The sequence below is a fragment of the Anastrepha obliqua genome, chromosome 3, assembly GCF_027943255.1.
Source record: "Anastrepha obliqua isolate idAnaObli1 chromosome 3, idAnaObli1_1.0, whole genome shotgun sequence".
Taxonomy (NCBI): domain Eukaryota; kingdom Metazoa; phylum Arthropoda; class Insecta; order Diptera; family Tephritidae; genus Anastrepha; species Anastrepha obliqua.
Window position 1 is genome coordinate 20,479,985 of NC_072894.1, and position 20,785 is coordinate 20,500,769.

The following is a 20,785-nucleotide window of genomic DNA, read 5'->3' on the forward strand; positions in this document are numbered from 1 at the left end:
TCATGACGGAAATGACTAAAATCAGAAAAATTGGCGAACTACTATCGGAATTACAGAAATCGGAATTACAGTTATCGCATCCGGCACTTCAAGTAAATATGCACTTTGAAATAATTCCAGCTGAAGTAAATTTTTTGTGAAATATTTTGGCGAAAGTCTTAAAATATAACAGATTTTATAATTTCGATGGAAAAGTATAAGGATTTTTTTTTTTTTTCAATTTTTTTTCTTTTTGGAATGAAGAGTGTTGCACTCTAATGTACATACATACATACATAGCTATGCCCATAAAATTTAATAGTCGTAGAATGAACAAAATAAAAGCCAAGACATGCTTCGTTCGTTCGCACGTTTTTGGTCAATAGTGTCACACCGGGTATTGAGTGTGGTCAAGCATGTGGCAGGGAGGGGTCGAACAGAAACCACGACGACAACAAATATAGTGCTGACCGTCACATAATTCCCAAATAGAAACATTCATTCAACGTGGTCGCTCGCTTACTTATTTAATGTTTTGGCATTTTTCACTGATTTAATTAACGTACAGCAACAAACACTGCGCACGAATATGAAATCTGGGTTGTGAAAGCATGAAATATCGAACCAAAATAATCAATTAGTTTCAAATTGCGGCAGGATATATGCACATACTATATGTATGTATATAAACAAATACAAAGAGACACAAAATAATAATTGATTTTCGAAAGGAAAAATGCATGAAATGTTTTCGAAAGTAGCGAGCGTATGAAAAAATTAAATCATTTATTACGGCAGTCTCAAGATAGGTTGGGTTAGGTTAGCCTGGTTGGCAACAATCCACGCATAGACCTTTTGGTCCCTAGCGATACCAGATGGAGACCGACCTCTATGAATACCGTAAATAGACATCATGTAGGGTCAGCGCTTTTGGCGATTCTAAGCAGCGCTGGGAGATCCGCTTTTGAGACGTCCTCCAGACCCTCAAACAATGGGGCTCCCAGTCGTGTAGTCGTCCATTTCATTGTACAGGGTCCGCCATATAACTTTACGGAATTAAAAATGCAATTTAAAAGAAACTACTCAATATTTTTCCAAACTGTTTTTTTTATTTTGAAGTACAATCCTTCCGGTTAATGATGGAACACAACTTCATTCATATGGCTGCCTCGGCTAGCCATGCACCCGAAATGTCTCCGAAATGTCCAATTGTTGAGAACGACGGTGAATTAATGTTCCTGGTGATTCACGAACACTTTCGGCCACAGCAGCAATATTTTCAGGTGTACGGACGGTTTTTGGTCGGTCACGCGTTGGTTTGTCAATAAGCAACCCAGTTTCTCTTACTTTTTTCGCAAAGTAACGCACATACGCTTCATTCGGTGCTTTTCTTCTTCCCATTGCCGTACGTAATTTTCGTACACATTCTGCAACATTACCATGATTTTCAAAGTAATGTCGCAATATTTCCCAGCGTTCCTTGAGCGTATACACAACCATTTTCGTTCAGCGGAAGAATAAAACTAATTTTCTGTCAAATCAGATGACAGCTAAGTGTTACCATTCTTCAAATAACACCTAGTTCCAATCCGTAACGATAGATGGCGGGCCCTATATATTGTATTTAGCGGTTTTTGGTATGTCGTTCTCTTGTTCAAAAGGTAGTCTAACAGCACTTTTTGCTATCTCATCTACTATTTCGTTCCCCATAATGCCTTTGTGACCAGGTACCCAGTAGATATGCGGCTGTTTGCGGCTAGCCTTTCTATGGCCTCCCTGCTCCATCGAACATTTTTTGACTTAATACAATATGAGCTTATTGCTTTTATTGCTGCTTGACTGTCCCGGTATATATTAATTGTTGAGTTCTTTCTTGTTCTAGTGTAGGCTAGCTCCGCGGCTTTCCCCACAGCAAACACTTCTGCTTGGAAAATACTGCTGTGGTCTGGCAGCTTGATAGGCTGCCTTATCCCTAGTTTTAAGCAGTAAATACCCGCTCACACTCCGTCTAAAGTTTTGGAGCCATCTGTATAGATGTAAAAAGTTATATGGGCTTCATGCCTTTGTGCCATCCCTTATCTTCAATTGTAGTGCGAAACCTTCTCTCCCAACTAAAGTACGGAGTCATGTAGTATGTGCAACCTGAGCTCCCCTTCCCTATTGAGAGTCTCAAGATACATTCTGTCAAAAAAATATCGGGAATTGTTCATTTAAAAAGGGCGCTTTACACATAAGACCCATTTTTTTTTGCTGGAATGTTGGTACAACTTTCCTCTACAGTGTCGCAGGGTTTGAGCATGATCTGTCAGTAAGCTTGCTTTTGGCATTTAATTATATCAGTCAACCGCAAGTGTTGTTGTTGTTTCTGCGATTTTGACTAAGGATACAAATATCTAACAAAAAATTTGTCCTAAATTTTGTATTTTGAACGGAATGATTTCGTGTGCCGAATCGTTGAAAATGTTGCGGAACGCCTATGGCGAATGCGCTTTATCAAAAACACGGGTCTACGAGTGGTTTAAGGCCCTTCTGCAGAGAGCTAAGAAGTCCTGGAAGATTTGCCCTGATCTGGTCGCTCATAAACGTCTTCAACGGACGAAAACGTTGACAAAGTCAAGAAAATGGTGCGGAAAACCATCATTTAAGTTTGAGGCAGGTAGCTCGTGTCCTTAGCGTGTCTCACGAATCAATTCGCAACATTTTACGCCATCAATTGGGCATGAGACGCGTGGCTGCTCAACTCGTTCAAAGAGAGTTGAATTTCTTTCAAAAAATTCATCGGAAGAAGGTGGCTGACGACATGCTTGAGCAAGTGAATTCGGACCCAATGTTTATCTAGCGAATTTTCTTTGATTATCATGGTGTTGTGCATTCGTTCCAAATGGTTCTACGGTAAATAAAGAATAACGTTTGACAGAGAATGTGCGTAGGAAACGGCCCAATTTGTGGAAAGCAAACTCATGGATCTTGTACTATATAACGCACCGTCACACAAGGCTGATATTGTGAACACTTTTTGACCAAAAAGTCGACAAATATCATCGAACAACCATCGTATTCACCGGATTTAGCCCCCTTGTAACATTTTCCTTTTCCCAAAACTTTGAAATGTTCGATTGGGTTTCGGTTTGTCTTCGGCTGAAGTTTGGTTCGGTTCGCCGTTAAAAAAAAACGATGCTCGGTCGTTCTCTAGTATTGATATTTTGAGCTCTTTCACATAAATCACTAGAACTTACCGCAACTTGGAGGCATATTCTTTCTCTATCGTCAGACGATCTTGTATGAAATTGCAGTACTTTTCCAGAAATTCAATGCCTTTATTCGTCTGCAACGATATATTCTCATATTGATCCTGTAGAAGAAAAAAGGAAATACAAACGAAAAATTAATATTTTATACTTTTAAATTTAAGAAAGATTCTCATACATATTTTCGCTAGTACTTGAGAAAGAAATATATAAAAGTATTATTTGAAGTATCGTGCGAAATACATGGAATGCTAGGAATTCAATTTTCGACAGCAAAACAAACGCAATTTTAATTACTGCGATAACGAATTTAAATTACAATAAATAAAAATCAATTAGAAGAAGGTGTGAAATAATGTTCAAGGGGTGTGGGTGCGTGAGTGTGTGTGTGTATGGGAACTGCGAATATATTTACAGTCAGTCAGTATTTACAGTCACATTGTTTTTCACAACTTTATTTTTTTATTTATTTATTAGAAGTAATATTTATAAGGAAAATACTGCGAATATTGTAAAGAAAGAAAACTCACTGGGCAAAAACTTTTTTGACTCACTGTGTATATGGCTCAATGTCTTTGTTTGGCATTTTGTAGCGTAGAATAATTTTTATGCGTCTGCATTTGTTTATTCTGCAAACGTAATTTGCTAAAAATATCGTCCATCCATTGAAGAAGCGATTTATCATATACATAAATATGAAGTATATACATACATGTGTATATATATGCACCAAGAAACAATGGGCAGGAGACTAGGTATTTATACTTAATTAATGGCAATATATTCATTTTTTTCTAGGTACCTGGCCAATGGATAGCAAGAGACTTGAACAGATAAAATATGAATGCCTCTAATTTTGGAAGATACCATAAAGCAAAAAAAGAGGGGAATATTCAATGACATTAACCACTATCGTTGTGTTTCACCATACATTCCTATATTTGCCGGTTATATTTTCAATGTAGCACCGCAAAAATGCATAAAATATTCAACTAAAAAATAGAAGATTAACAAATAGCAGCTATGGGAGTAACAGCTCAGCAGCAGAAGCGAGAACTTTGCAATTTTCAACACATTTTCAAAACAAAAAAAATTGTTGAAATTTTTAGAAAAGTTCTGAGTATGCAGTTTTGTAGCCCATTCAATTTTCGTTTAATTTTGTGCCAGTTTAAAATGGCTTAAAATTTGCGGTGATTTTCAATAATTTTTGTTTGTTGACGGTGTAATGTCTTTTTTTTCATGTAACTATTGCTCTGTCTTTATATGAAGAAAATGTACCAGACCGCCAGCAAAACAACAAAAAAAAAAACAACAAATTGTAAAAAATCAAAGCGAATTCTGAACCACTTCAAAATTGCACTTTATTGTACAAAATTTCATACTAGAACTCTTTCTAAGAATTCGAATTAAAAAGTTTTTTTAAATTTTGTAAGAAGTTTGAAAACTTAAGTTATATTTTTATAAAAAAAACAAGAACAATTAGAAAAATTATAAAATTAAAAATAAAAAAATACATAAAAAACAAAAAAATATATATATACAAATATATATAAAAATATATAAATATATAAAAAATAATATATACAAAAAATAAGAAAACAATTAAAATAGAATTAAAACTAAAACAAAATAAACAAAAATTAAAAAAAATAAAACAACAATTAAAATGGAATTAAAATTAAAATTTAAATAGAAAAAAAAATTTCAAAACAATAAATTAAAAAATATAAATACATACATATAAAAAAATATAAAAATATAAAAAATTAATAAAAATTTAACAAGTACGAAATTTTTATGAAAATTCTTAAATTTTTTTTTTTAATTTGTACAAACCTAACGTTATATTTTATTAAAAAACAAAAAATATAAAAAAAAAAATATATAAAAAAAAAATTAAAAAAAAACAAAAAATATAAAAAACCCAAAATATAAAAAAAAAACCAAAAATATTAAACAAAATACAAACAAAAATAAATAGAATAGGAAAAAAATATATTAAAATAGAATCAACATTAAAATGGAATTAAAACTAAAATTAAAATAGATTTAAAATTAAAATAGATTTAAAATTAAAATAGATTTAAAATTAATATAGATTTAAAATAAAATTTAAATAAAAAAAATAAAAAATAAAATAAAAAAAAAAAATAAAATAAAAAAATAAATAAAATAAAATAAAAAAAAAAATAAAAAAAAAATAAATAAATAAAATAAAAAAAAAATAAAAAAAAATAAAAAAAAAAAATTAAAATGTTCGATTTTTTTATGAAAATTTCTCGATTTTAGTTTTTAATTTTGTAGAAAGCTTTAAATTTAAATTATGCGGTGGTAAAAACTATATTTTATAACAAAAATAAAATTAAAGTAGAATTAGAATAGAATAAAAGTCTAATAAAAAAAAGACTCTAAAAAAACAAATATATAAAAAAATAATATATAAAAATGGAATAAAAAAAATACAATAAATTAAAATTAAAACAGAATTAAAATTGAAATAGAAACAAAATTTAAATGCAAAACAAAATATTAAAAAAATATAAATTAAAAATAAAAAAACTTAAAATTAAAAAATTAAATAAAAAATATAATGTTTTTGGAATGGAGTTTTTTTTACTTTTGTACAAAGATTGTTATTTTAAGTTATGTGGCTTTTCTTGTGGTGAAAACTACAGTTTTATAAAAAAAAATTCAAAAATATAAGCCAAATTTAAAAAATATTAAAAAAATTAAAATTAAAATAGAATTAAAATTTAAATAGAATAAAAAATTTAACTACAAAGCAATGCTTGCATTTTTTATGAAAATTTCTCAATTTGTTTTTAAATTTTGTAGCAAGCTTTAAATTTAAATTATGCGGTTTTTGCGGTGGTGAAAACTATACTTTATAACAAAAATACAATTAAAGGAGAATTAAAATATCTAGAATAAAAATTTAGATTCAATAAAATAAAAAAAATTTAAGTAAAATAAAAAAAATGTAATTAAAAAATCTAAAAAAATAAAAATAATAAAAAAAATATAATATAAATAAAATAATAAATAAATAAATGGAATAAAAAAATTAAAATTAAAATAGAATTAAAATTAAAATAAATTAAAATTAAAGTAGTATTAAAATTGAAATAGAAAAGAAAGTTAAATACAAAACAAAATATTAAAAAAACCAACATTATAAATAAAAAAATTAAAATGAAAAAAAATAAAATAAAAATTAGAAAGTTTGAATTTTTTATGAAAATTTCGTGAATTTTTTTTTAATTTTGTACAAAGATTAAGACTTTAAGTTACACGGTTTTTCTTGTGGTGAAAATTATAGTTTTATAAAAAAAATTTAAAAATATAAGCAAAATATAAAAAATATTAAAATAAATTAAAATTTAAATAGAATTAAAATTACATAGAATAAAAAAATTTAAATACAAAGCAAAACACAAAAATTAAAAAAAAAAAACTAAAAAAGCTAAAAAACAAATAATAAATAAAATAAAAAAATAGAAAGTTTGAAATTTTTATGAACATTTCTGGAATTGTTTTTTAATTTTGTACAAAGATTAAAACTTTAAGTTAAGCGGTTTTTCTTGTGGTGAAAACTATCGGTTTATAAAAAAAAAAAATAAAAATTATAAGCAAAATATAAAAAATATTAAAAAAACTAAAAATATAAAAATATAAAAAAAGTTTTTAATATATAAAAAAAAAAAAAAATAAAAAATGAAGTAATGATGAAAACTTTGCAATTTGTCGCGCTGGTATTATTGCGAGCACACGTCTATAGTAAATGTACACTCACACGTACACACATACTCGTATGTATTCGTTGACAATTATGAGCGATGGGTTGTATTCAGTTGTTTACACTTTGGTTATCAGTATTCTTTATAAAAACACTTACATAAATTTATTTTGAAATACTGTAACTGATTTGAGGAAATATGTACAAGTGCCTGCACTTGCACGATAACAATTAATTCTGATAAAAACGTATCGCGTCTACGCTAAAATATTCAATTAACAGGAAAAAAAATGTAGGAACATATCTAAATGTGTGTGTATGCCTCATACTTAAATCCCCGCAGGCGAGACGTTAAATAAAGCAACACATTTTTACTTGAGAGCTTTTGAGATTTGGCCAAAAGCGACATTTGCCTGGCTTGCAAAGTTTAGGCGTCCGCTTTGTCGCCTTCTAAAGGTTCGATTTTTGGTACACTCTTCTCGAAAACTACTAAACGAACGAATTCAGTTAAAACTCATTCTCGGAGTTTTGCAGGTGGCCGATTTCAAAGCTTCCACTTATCAGAAAAAGTTGTGACTTATGATTCTCTTGGGATTATCGTATAAAATAAAATGTTATGTTAGTGTAATGTTGCGAAATAGTGGTTCTCCTAATAGTATTGACGCCGCAAAGTAAATGCCTTTGTCGAGTTTTAACGCACTATTTTGCACTAAATTACTAATTCGAATCGGACTATAGGATTAATGCAATAAATTTAAATTTTAAAAGATTTGAATTTATTAAATTTTTTGTTTTCTATTGTATTATCACTGAATCACTGAAGTAATAATAAATACAAAAAAACAAAAAGACTGAAGATATTTTTGCCTGATTCAAAATTTAGCCAAGGCTCCCAACATGGTTTGCCAATATCCAATGTTCGATAGCCGTGCGTGCGCTAGGTAACAGCCTTGTTCCTCATGGAATTGGCTTGTGGAATTCAACACTTGGAATTATCGAAAAAGTGATGCACGTAATGCAACAACGGCCAATTGTCGCTTCCTACAAGGCGGCGCAATATCATTCATCCTATCGGAAGATTTATAAGTTTTACAATCCCTAATACCATGTCGGCGGGTCGTTCGTGTCCGGCCCGTTTCTTTTTGGGTTTCCCCAGGAGAACTGAGCAAGTTGGAGTGGTTATCCCCACTCCTAAAAAAACGTATTCCTTGTGGTGATACTCTAGTCAAAATTTCGAATCAGTAGTACAGTTCTTGTTGAACAGCCAGAGCAAGCAATTTACAAGCGGACGTCAACAACCCATCCACAAAGGATTCGGTAGTTTTCTGTAGGTAAGTGAAATTTTTTTTGTGGAAAATATGTCATTTTAAACTATTTTAACTTATATTGTCTAATTTTTGTTATCAAACATAAACGTTTTTATTTTAGTATACACAAGCGGCTCCGATTGTATTTAAGAAGTTTCTGAAAAATTATACAATAAAAAAAGTTTTCATAAAAAATGTACGTCAATTTGTTATTCAATCTAGTACAAATAAGCGCCGGACGCGAACGATCCATCGGCATGGGATTAAGGAAATTTGGAAAGAAAAATGTTCAGAATTTAACGCCGTTTTGGAACCACTTCAAACGTGCACTTTACTACTAGTAGAATTAGTTATACCTAATCAACGGTTTTTTTTTAATTTTGAATAAGACGTGTGAAATTTAGATGGAAATTGGATAAACAGTTAGAAATTTTGAACAAAGTTTGAAACTAAAATGTATGTGGTTTTTGTAGTATAATAAATGATATTTTTATAAAAAAAAAAATTTTTTTAATACGAGGGTGGGGCAAAATTAATCACCCTAACGGAAGATTATACTTTTTGTAAATGGCTTCATACGCCAATTATATCCAAATAAAGATTTCCATCACTCAAAATATTTTTTTTTATTTAATAAAAAAGTTATTCAGAAAAAAAATGCATTATTAATTTTTCTTGTAAAACAACGCCATATAAAACTCATCAGTTGCTGCAAATCAAAAAGCGAAAGAGCAAAAACTAGTAACTGTTCTAAATTCACTACAATCGAACCAATTTGTTACTAGTGGATTTCCTTGCAGGTATGATGTGTTGGCTTAATCGAGCACACAAGCACATATGCAGGTACACATACATATATAATTATATATATTTGTATTTTACTTAAAAAAATGGTTTATTTCTTATTAAAAAATATTTATTTCTAATTAACTGCTTCGATTTGTTCCACATTCCAGCGTTGACTTTTCCTATTATGACAAATGGTCTGGCAATAACACTTACTTGCATAATTTGTAGTAGAAAATTGTTAGGAAACTAACAATTACTTATTTACATATACAATAGATATGTATGTACCTATGTGTAGCAATTACATATGCAGTTATATTTATTTATTTTTTGTTTTTTGAAAGTAAAAACCATACTAATTGAAATTACTGCACGTTTCACGCTTGTCTGCAATAACTATGTACTTACCATTCGCTCATTGGCAATTCTAAAAATGTAGCCACTCGTTTCTACATATGAGCATTAGGATGGCGCATAACGAAAAAAAATTTTTTTTTTGGCTGATGCAACCTTCAAATTTTGTTTTATGGCCAAAAAACCAGACAGCATTTTTTTTGGTTGATTTTTTCAGGTTTTTTGTTGTAATTTTTTTTTGTGTTTTTTTTTTGTTTCGCGACTTTTTTTTTTTAATTTTTTTTTCTTTGGAATTTTTTTTTTAATTTTAATTTTATTTTTTTTGTTCTTAATGCCCGTGTGGCTCCAACGTCAATTTGCCGTTGAATTCACATAGGAAAACGAAATTTTTCGTAAATTTGGTGTAACGTGTTTATAGAACGATAATATTTAATCTCCTATTTTAATCTCCCTTCCCAAATTTCCAAAAGTTATACACTCAGCGAACCAATGAGAGAACTACTCATGAAACACTACGGGTATTTCTCTTCTATAGGTTGGTTGCATTTTATTTCAACAAAAATCGGAAATTCGGCGTTCACTTAACTTCACAATTTCTGCGAAACGTATTTAGCAAATTTCAAAAGCTGATGATCACCTTCAATACGGTAAGAGGTTAGGGGTAGTTAGAATATTGGATTTTTTTTTGCATTTTCTTAAAGTAATATATAATATCTTAAAAATATTGTGTGAAAATTTCCTTCAAAAGGATCTCAAACATCTTCAAGATTGGTGTACCATGAACCACCTACACTTGAATACTGACAAATGCTACGTGGTTTCATACAGGAAGAAACCCAATCCATTCATCTTTAATTACTTCTTGAACAATATTATGCTTAGTAGGAAAGAAGAAATCAAAGACTTGGGCATAATCTTCGATTCAGGACTTACGTTCTCGAAACATATTGATTACATTATCTCTAAAGCTTTTTCTATGATTGGATTTTTACGTCGTAATACGGAAGACTTTTCAGATCCCTTGACTTTGAAAGCACTCTACGTCTCCTTAATTCGAAGCCGACTAGACTATTGTTCTCTAATATGGAACCCATTCTACCAATGTCATATAAATAAGATTGAAAAAGTCCAAAAAGTCTTTACCAAATATGCATTGTGTAAGCTGCGCTGGCCTAAAGGGCTCCCTAGTTATATAGGCAGACGCAAATTGATTGGACTACAAAGCCTTGAGGACAGACGAATCTACTTTTCGATGCTCTTCGTGTATAATCTTCTAAATCTCAATATAAATTGTCGTGAGTTACAAAGTCTAATTACATTTCAAACAAAGCACCATGATTTAAGGCAGGTTCGTTTATTTGTAGACCAACGGTATAGAACTAACTATGCCCTCAATGAACCGATGGTGAGATGCATTCGATTCTGCAATAATTATCCTAGCCTCGACTTTAGACTAAGTTTATATAATTTTAGGCAACAATTGTTTATAATCTTTAATTAATAATTAAAAATTTGTCTAATATAGTCTGTAAGAATTATTGGTAGACTGAATAAATGAATAAATGAATCCGACAAATACTTTTCGAGTTATGCAACAATTAACAAAGGGCGCTCGGGCGCTACGGAATCGATAGCAAAACTATGTTTTTTGAACTGGTGATCACTGTAACTTAAAAATCGCTTGGTAAATTTCAATAAAATTTATACTGCTTTTGAAAAACATAAAAAGCTCGTGCCTGATCGAAGGATCTTTTTCTTAAAAAATTTCAATTTTTTTAACAATTAATTGTCAGCTTTTTTCTCGAAAATCTGAAAAGTATTTTCTGAGGTTGCCAATCTTCAAGGACTTGTGATGATCACCGCAAGGAACTTCTGGAGAAACGGTATTCACACAAACTGCGATAACATTTACAATTATTTTTTAGCTTTTTTTTCAAAATTAGCAATATGGTGGCCTCAAAAAATATTTTCCAGATTTTCATGAAAACCCTGATAACACAGGCCTGCGAAATTTAACTTTTTTCAGTTTCTAGAATGGCTGTACTTGTTTCTTGTAGTTTTTTATGCGCTGAAAACGAATCTGACCTTCAAAATGCTCCATCACGTCAGGATTTTTGGTAAATGAAGCCTAAAAGGTCAAAAAATGGCCATTTTAGCCATTTTTGATAATTTTTTTTGGGATAGAAAATTTTTTTTTTCAATTTTTGACGAAAAGGTCGCATAGTACAACTCTTTAGCTTTAAAACCCATTTTTTAAAATTATTGTACGATTTTCTAAAAAAAAGTTATGACATTTTGAAATTAACAGTTTCAGTTACGCCAATAGACGTTATACCCAACGTATACGTAACTGAAACTTTTAATTTCAAAATGCTTCATTTACCAAAAATCCTGACGTGATGGAGCATTTTGAAGGTCAGATTCGTTTTCAGCGCATAAAAAACTACAAGAAACAAGTACAGCCATTCTAGAAACTCACCCTCGCAGGACTGTGTAATTAATTGTTTAAAAAAATTTTCCCCAAAAACAAAAAAAAATCCTTCGATCAGACACGAGTTTTTTACGTTTTTTAAAAGCAGTATACATTTTATTGAAATCTACCAAGCTGTTTTTAAGTTACAGTGATCACCAGTTTAAAAAACAGAGTTTTGAGAAAAACGCATTTAAAGTTTTGCGAATGCTGCAGAGTGCCCGAGCGCCCTTTGTAAATTGTTGCATAACTCGAAAAGTATTTGCAGGATTCACTACAAATTTTTACACCATATTTTTAAGAAAATGGTAAAAAAATCCAGTTTTCTGTGGCTAAAAAACAATATTCTTGGGTTCATAGCCGCAGAAGATTGACCGTCTAGAGTCCAAATCTGAACTCATTGGACTGCAGTTTGCGGTCAGTAATTGAAAAGTTTTGCTGTCAAATTTATTGCATTTACTTTTGTTTATTAATATTGTTAATGCTTTGTTTATTTTGTTAAATGATCTTGTGAGCAATAGCTTTTTAATATCACTCTTTCATACGTTTTTTGTTTTCTTATTAATCAAATTACTTACTGCCTCATGACAGGTGTAATATTTAATGGAAGCAAATAAAACAACAAATTTTTTGTATAAATAAAAAAAAATTGTTTTTTTATTTTAATTATTTTGATTTATTATGATATTAATTAATAATATTAAAAAATATTTTCGTTTTTTACGATTTTTTTTTTTATTTATTAAGTAAAACAAAATACCTTTGCGCCATCCTAGTACTCGCCGTTTATCGATATTCGCCATTAATAAATAAATTAATATGCATAACAAATTGTGATTTCACTTACTTGATAAATGTACAAGTATTTACTACCACAACAAATCTATATGAGTACCCAGTATCTACTATATGACAGCGCATTTACATGAGGTCTTTCAAGATTCAGTTTATTTTCCAGGAGAATTTTGTCATGGCAGCTGTCACAGCATACATAGATGACGTTTTTTGTTTTTTTTTTTTGTGATAGATGCAGGTCTGAGTTTTATGTTGCTCAATTTTTAATTTTTCACTAAAAAACCTCAAAGGTTCAACAAAGTTTTCGTCGAAACTCGACGGACCCAAGTAAACGTTTGATCCGTTAAATGGAAAATGCAGCGCATAAAATAATAAAAACCTAACAAATAAAAACATAACCGCAGACAAATTAATTATTGATCAGTTTTTCATAAAACGAATAAGAGATTGTTTATGACACTTCAAATTTCAAAAACTGGCATATCCGGTAACATTTTTTCTATTCTTAATTCCTACAATAATTTTTACTCTATCGCAAGATTTTCTTATTATTGTATTTTTTAAATAATTTAATATATTAATAAAAATTCTTTTCATGTCGCTGAACTAGCAATCAGAACTGTCTATTTGAATTATGAATGCCAACACGATTTCCAACTTTATATGCAGATATTTTTACTACTAAGGTTAAGCACTGCAGACACAAATGGCACAAAATCGTACGATTAATGAAAGTTAATTCAGCGATATTATGGGTGCATTCAAGTGTGATGAAGGCATATGCATTTATGAATGTATGTGTGCGTGCGTGTTTATGTGTGCACAATTAGGTATGCATATGTGAGTCCCTAAAGACTTGGAAGGAAAATAAAGACCTCGAAACAGTAGAAATATTCAAACAATTATCTGATAAAATTTACAAAAATAATTTACATCTCTTATTGATTGTATTTCACTTCAAGTTATACGAAAATTGTCAGTCCCACCATTTTACGCTTAACGAAAAAATAGTTGGAATAGAGTTTCGTATTTTGAAAAACGCAACAAACTTAACTGACTGGCACGAAATTCATCAGGTGCAGTGATAATCATTAATATTCGGTTTTACTATTTCTGCACCTTGAATTTATTTCTATTTTGTTTTAGTAAATGTAACAAATAAGAAATGTATATATCATAAAGTTATTATCAATGTTTCCTCTCTTTAAATGGTTAAATGAAATTTGCACCTCTGACTTACCCAGATATAAAAATGAGAGAAGTGATCTTCTATTAAAGCGGCTTGGTAAGCCAAAAAAGCTCAATGAGAGAGAACAGAATATTATAATTGTGCGAAAAATAAATGGCCACATTGCGCGTCGCAAGCCTATAGTTCAACTGAAGAATAGGGGAGCGCGTGAAAAATTCGCAAACGAATAAGTTTCCACACCACACTCTTGAGAGGCGCATAAAATTAGATATGGCGAAAACCAAACGGGGAACTCCAGCCCCAAAAAATAAGACCTACTGTTAAAAACGAAAATGGTAGTGTTATGAGGTGGGGATATACCGCGGTGAATAGGGAATACGTAGAGTTTGGAAATTAGTTTTCATTGAGAGCTATCATATCTCAATATTTTGAAAAATACGCAAAACATATGGGTATTTTGCAGAAAATAAATTTGTATCAATATAATGGACCCGGAGCGTAAACCTCGATGGGTTTCAAGAATGGCTTGTTTCCACTGTCACAAGTGCTCCTACCCAATCTCGGGCATCCTTTTTTTTATTCCTAATTTTTTTTATTTTTCATTTATTCTTATTTTCTCATTCACTTTTATTTTTTCATTTATTTTTATACATTAATTTATTTTTATTTTTTCATATTTTTGGTATATTTGTTTAACTATTTTTTAATAAATGTCCTTTTTTAAATTTAGCTCTTTAATTTATTTTTATTGTTTTAGTTTATTTTAGCTTTGTTTTTTTTTACCTATGTATTTTTAATGGGTTTTTTTCTTCTTATTTGTTTATTTAATTTTTTAATTTTTCTTGTTATTTTTTAATTTTTTTTTTTTATGTTTTTGGCGTCAATTTTTTATAATTTTCTATTTTGATCCCTTTTTAATTTTTTTTCTTTTCTTTATTTTTTTGTTTCATTTTAAATTTTTCTTTGTGTTTTTGTTTTTATTTTCATTTAAAAAATTTTTTACTTTTTTTAACTTTCGAGTTTTTTTTCTATTTTTATAATTTTTTATTTCATTTTATTTTTTTAAATTATTTTCTATGTTTTTCCGTTTTTTCTCATTTTTCTGTTTTTTCTCTTTTTATTTAATTTAATTTCAGTTCCTTAATTTCTTTTTATTTTTTAGATTTATCTTTATTGTTTTAATTTATTTTAGTTTTGTTCTTTTTTACTTATTTTAAATGAGTTTTTTCTTCCTACTTACTTGTTTATTTATTTTTTAACTTTTTTTATATATATTTTTTAATTATCTTTTTTTTTACTTTTTTAATTTTTTTTTTTATTTTTTGACTTCTTCTTTTTTATATTTTTTTATTTTGTTTTATTTTTAAATTATTTCTTGTGGTTTTCCTTTTTCTCGTACTTTTTATTTTTTCTATTTTTTAAATTTATTTATTTTTATATTATTTTTTGTGTTGTTCTGTTTTTTGTTTTATTTTTTCATTTTTAAATTTAGTTTTAGATCTTTAATTTATTTTAGTTAAGTTTTTTTTTTAATTATTTTAAATGAGTTTTTTCTTAATACTTCTTTTCTTTAATTATTTATCTTCTTTCAATTTATTTATTTTTCCTTTTATTTTTTAATTAATTTATCCTTAGTTATTTTTTAATTTATTTCATTTTTAACATTTTTTTTAGTATTTCTTTTTCTTTTGTTTGTTATTTGTATTTATTTACTTTTTATTTTTTTGTGGTATTTGTACTATATAGCTTGTGACTCGCTTAGAAAAATTGTCTTTCGACTAAATTGTCAAGCGGACTAAAAATTAAGATGTACTTCGTTATGTACTTCGTTGCAAAATTTAAAAAAAAATAATTTCAAAATCAACCAAAAATTTAAGCCACTTTAAACTTGCAATTTATTACACACAAATTTAACGGGCTATTAAACTGCGTACCAATTTTTTTAATTCTGAATAATATTTTTCTAAATCTTATGCAAAGCTTGGAGCTGTGATTAATTGGTCTTTGTTAGAGAATGAACTACATTTTTATAAAAACAAATTGAAGCTGAAAAAAAAGCCTAAATAAATAGTCAAAAGCTGTCAATATGCATCCCAAATGAATTAATAAACATTACCATCTTCGCAAGGTTTTAAAATGACAGAAATGGAGAGAAATTATCAGAGAAACCATTGGCCTCGCATGAAAATAAAGCAGCCTTGATAAAGTAGTTTGAGCAATTCAAACCGTTCAAACGCTTGCGCAATTTGGATTTTATGCAATGACAAGCCTCCGCACTGCAATAAATATCGGCGAGCCGTTAGCAAAGAAAGTGCATCGATTAGCTAAATCCAACTAAATCTTTTTACGACATTCTCTTGTTGCATCATTCTCCGATGGGGACGCACAAATTATACGCTAAATTTAAAGACAACCGAATTTGCGACCACAACAACATTAAAAAGCAGCAAAAGCAACAGCAACAACAAAAATAGTTAACGTTAAGGAGAAGACCTCATTAACGTCACGTTTGCGGCAAACTACAATAAATAGCGACGGAATTACACAATCAATGATGAGGCAATCTGTTGCAGAGATACGAGTATTACCAACCAACGAGACACTTTGGTAATAAAAAAGCCCAGGAATGTAAATGAATAAATGATTGGTGGGGAGCTAAGCGGGGAGCGTGCAGTGCGTTGAAGTGCTGGCTGCATGCAAATTACACTTTTCGCGCGTGTACGACACCGTAAAATACCGAAATCAATAGGTTGCGAGAACGAGTCAATGCGGTTTAATGAAATTTTTTATTTTGGTATTTTTATTTAAAAATATACCCATTTGTTGATTTTTTTTTTATGTCTCTTTAGCTAGCTTGATTTTTCGTGTGCAGCCATTCAAGTTTATTTTGGGATCTGAAGTGTGAGCGATTGTGGGCGTTTTTGATTGCGCTTGCATGCGAAATGCGTTTAAGTACTCACTTGTTGTCGCATAGCAGCATACCAACCAAATGGTCTGCTTCGGTTTGTGTGTCACAATTGACTGTCAACAAGAAAACCAACAAGAAAAATTCATATTAAAAAACTGCACGAAAGTACCAAATAAAACACGAATATATAAAAGTCTTGCCCGCATAGTAATGCCACACTTTTAGTGTTAAGTGGGGGAAAAGGCAACAAGATGTAGTGGGGGATCTGAAGATACACTTTGCTACTCAAGTGAAGGCCTTCAAACGCCGCAAAGAAACCAAAAGTGGAGCATGTGAATAGACGTGTTCGTCAATGGAAAGAGAAGGACGGCAGACGGAGCAGTGTTGCAGTCGGCGGCGAAAGCAAACACAAGCCCACACATTGATGAAAAATAACGGACAGTGTAAAAAATTCGTTGAATGAAGGAAAGAGAAGAAGAAGAATTTTGAATTTGGCACAACTGCCGACGGACAACTCTACATGCTCCACACAGACTCACACGCGCATAGCAGCACTGCATTCAGCAAGTGTTTGTGTTATGTCATTTTGAGACGCTTTTGTTGTGGGCAGTGGTGTAATAAAGAAACGAAAAAGGTTTAACAATAAAGAATGGTATACAAAGTAGTGAACGCTCTTTAGCGTTAATAATTGCGAATGAAGAAATGGTGGCACTACAAAAAAACTCGCACTCCAATACACCATATTTACTTTGGTTTGCTTAATTTTATTTTTATTATTTTTTATTATCTTGATATTTCTATGTTATTTCATTTTGGTATGTGCTGCTTTGATTTGTTATGTTATATTATGTTTTGTTAATTTTTTTTTATTCTACTTACATTATTTTATTTTGTTATGTTCTGTTATTTGATGTTTTGTTATTTTATTATATGCATTCTATTTTATTTTATTTAAACTTTACTTTTATTTTTTATATCTTATTTTGTTATGTTCTGTTATGTTTTTATGTAATATTATGTTTTGTTAATTTAAATTTTTTATTTTATTCCATGTACTCTATTTTATTTTAATTTTTTATATTATTTTATTTCGTTATGTTTATTAAGTAATATTATGTTTCGTTATGTTCTGTTAGTTATGCTTTACTATTTTATTCTATGCATTCTATTTTATTGTATTTAAACTTTACTTTTTTATATATATTTTTATACCTTATTTTGTTATGTTCTGTTATGTTTTTTATGTAATATTATGTTTTGTTAATTTAAATTTTCCATGTATTCTATTTTATTTTAATTTTTTATATTATTTTATTTTGTTATGCCTTTCGTGTAATATTATGTTTTGTTATGTTCTGCTATGTGACGCTTTGTTATTTTATTCTATGCATTATATTTTATTTTATTTAAACTTCACTTTTATTTTTTATATATTTTTTATGTCTTATTTTGTTATGTTCTGTTATGTTTTTTAAGTAATATTATGTTTTGTTATGTTAAAGTTTTTATATTATTTTATTTTGTTATGTTTTTTATGTAATATTATGCTTTGTTATGTTCTGTTATGTTATGCTTTACTATTTTATTCTATGCATTCTATTTTATCGTATTTAAATTTTACTTTTATTTATTAATATTAATTTATTTTGTTAAGGTCTATTATGTTTTCTTATGTTAGGTTTTGTTATTTTATTTCTTTTTATCCCTCTTACATTATTTGATTTTGTTATGTTCTGTTAGTTTTTTTTTATTTAAATTTTTTTTTGTTATTTTATTTTTTTATTTTCTGTTATGTTACGCTTTAGTATTTTATTCCATTTTATTTTATTTAAATTTTACTTTTATTTTTTATTTTATTTTATTTTGTTATGTTCAGTTATGTTATGATTTATAGTTTTACTCTATACATTCTATTTTATTTTATTTTACTTTAATTTTTAATTGCTTTCATTTCACTGCACACAGCGACACTGCATTCAGAGAGTATTTGTGTTATGCCATTTTGAGACGCTTGTATTATGAGCCGTTGTGCACAAAATAGCGGCAGTTTTTTCCTGTTATTTTATATTATTTACGTTCGCTTATATTATGTTCGGTTACGTTATGTTATGATAGGTTTTGTTGTTTTATTTAATTTTTAGGGTTTTATACCATTTTACTTGACAATATTTTGTTAATTTTTGTGATGTTCCGTTGCGTTATACTATGTAAAGTTGTGTTATGTTTTGTTATGTCAATTCATTTAATAACTTTATATTATTTAATTTATTTATGTTCTGTTATGTTATGATTTATTATATTATTCTATGCATTCTATTTGATTTTATTTTATTTTATCTCATTTCAGTGCTCATAGCGAGATTGCATTCAGGGGGTGTGTTGTCAGTTTGTTGTTATTTTATTTTTTTATTATTTTCATACTATTTTACTCTGCTATGCTTGGTTCTGCTAAGCTATGTTGTGTGCCGTTATGTTATGTTCCGTTACGTTATACTATATAAAGTTCGGTTATGTTATGTTTTGTTACGTTATGTTATGTTAGTTTTTATTATTTTCTCCTTTTTTGTTTTTTATTTTATAACATTTTACTTGGCTATGTTCTGTAAAATTTTGTTATGTTCCTTTACGTTACGTTATGTATTGTTATTTTATTTTACTTTAATCCATTTTATTTTAATTTTTATTCCATTCCATTTACTTTATTTCATTAAGTTAAATTGAACAGAATTGACTTCGAAATAAATAAATTTAGGGTTGTTTCGTATGGGTTTAAAATGTCCTAAAGGGAATTAGCTGAAAACCCCCTTCAAATGTTGGCCACAACTGCGCCGTAATTCAGTCATTCGTAAACACAAATTTTGAATGACTCGCCACTCGCTAGAGAACTTCGGTCGGTCGTTCGATATCTCGTGAATAACTTTAGTATTTGTTGGCTTCCAATGCCACAATCGAAGCTGGTTTATCCACAAAGCATTTAAACTTTACATACCCCCATAAATAAAAGTTCAAACGAGTGATATCGCGTGATCTTGGTGACCAATCTACCAAGCGATAAATTTCTCACCGATGCCACAGCAAATGACGCAGTAAACCCATTGTTTCACGGGCTGTATGGCAATTAGCGCCGTCTTGTTGGAACCAAATGGTGTGGAGGTCACGAACTTGAATTTCTGCCATCAAAAAGTCGTTTGCGTGATGGCGTTCGCCATTCACTGTTACATTGTCACGAGCTTCGTCTTTGAAGAAATATGTGCCGATGATTTCTCCATCCCATAGGCCGCACCAAAAGGTTGTTTTCAATGGATGTAATAACTGTTCTTGGATGGCTTCGGGTTGCTCCTCAATCCAAATACGTCAATTTTGCTAATTAACGTAGTCATTAAGCCAAAAATGGGTCTCATCGCTGAACGCCACAATTTGGCCTAAGCGCGCGATGAACACTTTTCACAGAGTGTCGAGTTTCGTAATAGAATTACAAGATTTGTAAACGTTGTTGAGGCATCAGTTTTTCCATGATGGAATGTCAATGAATACTGAAAAAAAGTATGTATTTAGTTTGACCGTAGTCACGCGTGATCTGTCAAAAAATCCCTATTGGAAAAAGTACCTCTAATCTGATCCCTTTTATATATAAAGAGCTAGTCGCAAGTGGCTCGAAATTGATTTGATTTTTTACAATTTTGGTTTTTTTTTTCTTTTTGCTGACGGTGCTAGGCCTTTTCTTCCATATAAAAACAATTGGCAAACGTTGTGACAGCTTAAAATAATTTAAAAATGCGTTTTTTTTTTTTTTCAAGTATTTAAAAGACCGCTAATAAATAACAGCCGCCGTAGACGAATCGGTTAGTGCAGCGTGACTACCATTCGGGAGTGCTTAGGTTCGAATCTCCGTACATGAAACAGCGAAATGAAAAAGACGCGCAGAGGAGCTCGGCCAAATACGTAACAGGAATGGTCGCGCCAATTATTTATTAAGGCACCTTTCTGGTCCAGAATTTCGAAACAAATCG

General features: G+C 29.6%; 1 protein-coding gene across 9 annotated transcripts in view; it reads right to left on the reverse strand.

Annotated features, from left to right (window-relative positions):
- LOC129240291 (formin-binding protein 1-like) overlaps window positions 1-20,785 on the reverse strand; it is a 115,444-nt gene that overhangs the window by 54,310 nt on the left and 40,349 nt on the right. For all 9 annotated transcript variants that reach the window (XM_054876000.1, XM_054876004.1, XM_054876005.1 and 6 more), the window contains exon 2: window positions 3,216-3,331. In XM_054876000.1, the coding sequence (XP_054731975.1) occupies window positions 3,216-3,331 (116 nt within the window). The remainder of the gene's footprint in view (window positions 1-3,215; window positions 3,332-20,785) is intronic.